At 35.9% G+C, this 4,080-nt stretch overlaps 1 protein-coding gene across 1 annotated transcript; it reads left to right on the forward strand.

Annotated features, from left to right (window-relative positions):
* Positions 1-396: 396 nt before the first annotated feature.
* On the forward strand, positions 397-4,080 carry LOC104901171 (putative F-box/LRR-repeat protein 23). The gene is made up of 2 exons (XM_010688717.4): positions 397-866; positions 3,125-4,080. Exons 1-2 carry the CDS (start codon positions 556-558, stop codon positions 3,714-3,716), a joined length of 903 nt encoding a protein of 300 aa, XP_010687019.1. The 5' UTR covers positions 397-555; the 3' UTR covers positions 3,717-4,080.

Below are 4,080 nucleotides of genomic sequence, written 5' to 3' on the forward strand. Positions count from 1 at the left end.
CTATTATGGCCGAAAATCCCATATATATAGTACAAGATTTCCTAAACCTATTATGACTAGTAAATCTTAAAAATAACAACTAATAAACTTATCTATCTTTATCTTAAGGATAAAGACAAATAATAACCTATACTTATCACAAGCTTATTCCTAATATAATTAGTAAAATAAGACTCCTACTTAGACTCAATGATAAGGAATTAGACTCCTAAGTATAATAGGATTCCTTTATCACTTAAATACTTAATTAAAATAAAACTCCTAATTTACATAGAATCCTAACAGAACTAGAACTCTATATAACGACTTCTCTTTCATATCAAATGTAGCATATTATAAATATTTATTCATCATCTAAAAATGATAGTAACATATTTCCGTTTTGTTTTATTTTGTTTTGTTTCTCATTTATTTATCCCGTTCCCAAAAGAAAACATAGCCTTAGGCATTTCTCATCGAGCCTCCCTACTGATCGGTGTAACAAAGACAGAGAAAGACGGACACATCACAGACAGAGAGTGCGCGAGTAAATTAGGAAGGTAAACACCCTAAACGATGTCGTCAATGGAGGAGGAATCGCGAAACTGGCATGACATGCCTCGCGATGTTACACTGATGATTTTGATGAAATTAGAGGCCGTAGAAATCCTCGGAACCGCACAATTTGTTTGTAAATTGTGGTATAATATTTGCAAAGACCCATCAATGTGGCGCACTGTTGTGATGCACAATCTGAATGAGCCTGAAATGGCTGAAAAACACGAGCAAATGTTGTGCAGTGCTGTTGATCGTAGCTCTGGTGGTTTATACAATGTCGACATTGAGGGTTTTGGTCGGGATGAACTTATCACCTACATAATACAGCGGTAACTTTTGATTTCTTTTTCTTTTCTCTATAAATAGGGGGTTTTCATTGCAAATTGTGTTGTTTATGTATGATTTTGACTGTGTTCTTCGATTTCGGTTGTTTATCGTATGAAATGATTGTTAATTTCTGATGCTTGGTTTGTATAAAGGTTCGTGACCTTGTTTATCGTATGCTTATTTTTGTATAAAGAGTAAAATGCAGTGGATTTTGGAGGTTTTCATTGCAAATCATGTTGGTTATATATGGTTTTGCAGTGTTTTTCGGTTTCGGTTGTTTATGGTATGAAATGATTGTTAATTTGTGATGCGGTGTGTTTATGCTTATTTTTGTATCAAGAGTTTAATGCAGTGGATTTTGGAGATTTTTTTGTTTTTGTTTTGTGTGTGATATACAATCAATTTGAATTTCTATGGTTAGTTTGGTAATGAGAAGATACCATCATACCAACACTTAAGTTTATCTATTGTCAAATTTTATCTTGTTGTGTGTTTAGTTTTGTTTGCGTAATTGACACGTTTCGGGTTTCTTGTCACTATTATTAGTCCTCCCAAGTAGAACGAAAACAAAGAATTGTAAGGGGAACCGGGTTGGGAGGATCGAATCTTCGCTTCTACCTTGCTACAGTTCGTGGCATTTGTGCTCTAGCTTGTGCGTAGATGCTGGTTTTACTGGTTCTGGAGTTTGCGAATCTAACGACACCTTATTTAGGTTAAAGTTGAGAAAGGATCTTATGTTTTCCTGTTCCTCTTTAGCTCTAAACTCACAGATTTAGTTAACTGCTTTTGTTTGAACTGTGTGTTTAACATGTTTGCCCTTTCTCATTTCTTCATTCTTCGTTAATTATACTAACCTAACCAGAAATGAATTAACTCTTTTTCCTCTCCTCTCTTCTTCATTATTGCCACTAGACTAATCATATTTATTTGTCTATTCCTCTGCTCCTGCATCTTTCCTCATCTTATGCTAACTAGTCTGTTTCTTTATATCCTGAGGTAATGCCTTGGAATTGGATTAAGTTATGAAGAAAAGCGTATAAGCTGGATTCTTTGTTTGTACCTTTATGCTCTCAGGATAAATGATAATGAAAAATATTCAAATGCTTTTTGCAAGGACAATGCACACACACGGACACTTACACGAAAAGAGATACTATTGAGAGACAGGACAGATATTATTTGTAATCTTGAATGTGATATGTATCATGTTTGTCTGTGTTGAATGTCTAAAGTGCATTGATGAACATGATTTATATTTTTTATGAATGAGGCCTAGCCAACTATAGGATTTTGATTTTTTCTTCACAGATGGTATGTGCAATATGGCTGTGCAAAACAACCTTCATTGTTAACCTTGTAACCATCACATTTGATTGCTTAATTATCCTAACTGCTAAGGTTAAATGGTTTAGGTCAACTAATGGTGATTAATTACGGAGTAAATGATGGTTCACCAATTGTTTATATTTCTAATATTTCGTCATTTAACTTGTTATGTTTGCTTTCATTTATTTTAAAGCTCAGTAATGGGAATTTTGACTATAATGAGTAATGGTGTGTTGTTCGATGTCCTTGGTTCGTAATCGTTAATTAGACTTAGAACTCCATTTGATTTGGTTAAAGTTGATGATTTGGGCATCTTTTAGTGGACTCGAACTTCTATCTTTTACTAGACTTGAATCACTCAGGTATAATGGGCTATATATATATCTTTAGAGAACGTATGTGTACTGTTTAGATAACTCTTTAGGGAGCCTGAACACAAAAACAAAAGCAATTGGTGTCCTATGTCCAGTGGCTACATCTTATGGGAAACTCTGTGTAGCCTCTTTGGAAGTGTTGATTGGTGGTCTGAGTAGGCTCTTGACAATATCATTGGCAGGGAATGTGTCTTAGATGTTGAGTAAGATGGCAACGGCTTCTCTGCTACTAGTCTCCTGTTATGCATTCTTGTTACGGGAATGTAAGATATAGGTTTAAAAGTGCTTTGAATCATACTAGTCGTACTACTGATCTTAGTTGTCTTGTCTCATTACAATCTAATTTGTTGACTATATATGCTGTCTGATTCACAGTCTTAGTTTATGTTGTATCTGACTTTAACACGTCATTGAACACAACCCCTTGCTGAGCATTGAAAGCTGTTTAAGAATATGAGAGGAAATTATGGTTCTTTCGTGCTGCTTTTACTTTGTTGGCTTCTTTCCATGGAAAAGTTGGATCAGTTAAATATGTTCTAAACATTGTATATGTGCGGCAGATCAAGTCAGCTCAAACACCTCCGTCTTGCATGCTGCTATTCAGTTTCGGCCGCTGCACTTATTGAAGCTTTTGAAAAGCTTCCTTTACTTGAGGAGCTTGAGCTTACTCTGTGCCCATTCACAGGAGAGCAAACCATAAAAATTATTCATTGTTGCCCCACCCTCAGAACTTTTAAATTGAATGAGCAAGGATCTAGAAATCCTACTTTGGCATGTGATGATGAGGCTATGGCCATTGCAGAAAGCATGCCTGAACTGCACCACCTTCAGCTAATTGGAAATAGCATGACAAATGATGGTCTGAAAGCAATTTTGGATAATTGTCCTCATCTTCAGTCCCTTGATCTTCGTGCATGTTTTAACGTGAACCTTGTTGGGAATTTGGCAAAGAGATGCTCTGAACAGATCAAGGATTTACGGCGTCCCTATGACTCGACTGATGACTACATGTATCTTACTACAGATTATGATAGTGATTTTGATGAAACCTATGCGGATGAATACGACGACATGGACTTTGTGTCTGATGATGACTACTATGAATTCTCAGATGATAATGAACTCCCTGACTATGCAGATATTTTCGATTGATCCCGTTCTCTTTGAAACAGCTCTTGTTGGAGGAAAAGCGTACAATGCAAGTCCTTTCATTTTCACTGGCACTTGGTTAAATTTTGCTTTCTCATGAATGCTTGTAACTTTGTGATTCTGTGAAAACTTGTTGAAACTCTATAACCTCCCCCCCCCCCCCCCCCGGCGTACTGTTATAGGGGGAAGGCAAGAGTATCAACAGGATCAAACACTGGAGCAAAAATGGTTTGATGGTAGATTAGTAGTACAACACATAATAATAAACTTGGGAAACCCTATTACCGTCTGTAGTAGATGTTATGACTGCTAGTTATGTGTTTGTAACAGTGAATATTATATATATAGACTATAGTTTATGCTTCTA

Source organism: Beta vulgaris, chromosome 8 (assembly GCF_026745355.1).
Source record: "Beta vulgaris subsp. vulgaris cultivar EL10 chromosome 8, EL10.2, whole genome shotgun sequence".
In the NCBI taxonomy this organism is placed as follows: domain Eukaryota; kingdom Viridiplantae; phylum Streptophyta; class Magnoliopsida; order Caryophyllales; family Amaranthaceae; genus Beta; species Beta vulgaris.

Excerpts from the sequence above, each read along its gene's own strand:
- LOC104901171 (XM_010688717.4), top strand. The coding sequence starts at position 556 with ATGTCGTCAATGGAGGAGGAATCGCGAAACTGGCATGACATGCCTCGC. Across the intron at positions 867-3,124 it reads ATCACCTACATAATACAGCG|ATCAAGTCAGCTCAAACACC; the intron begins GTAACTTTTGAT and ends TATGTGCGGCAG.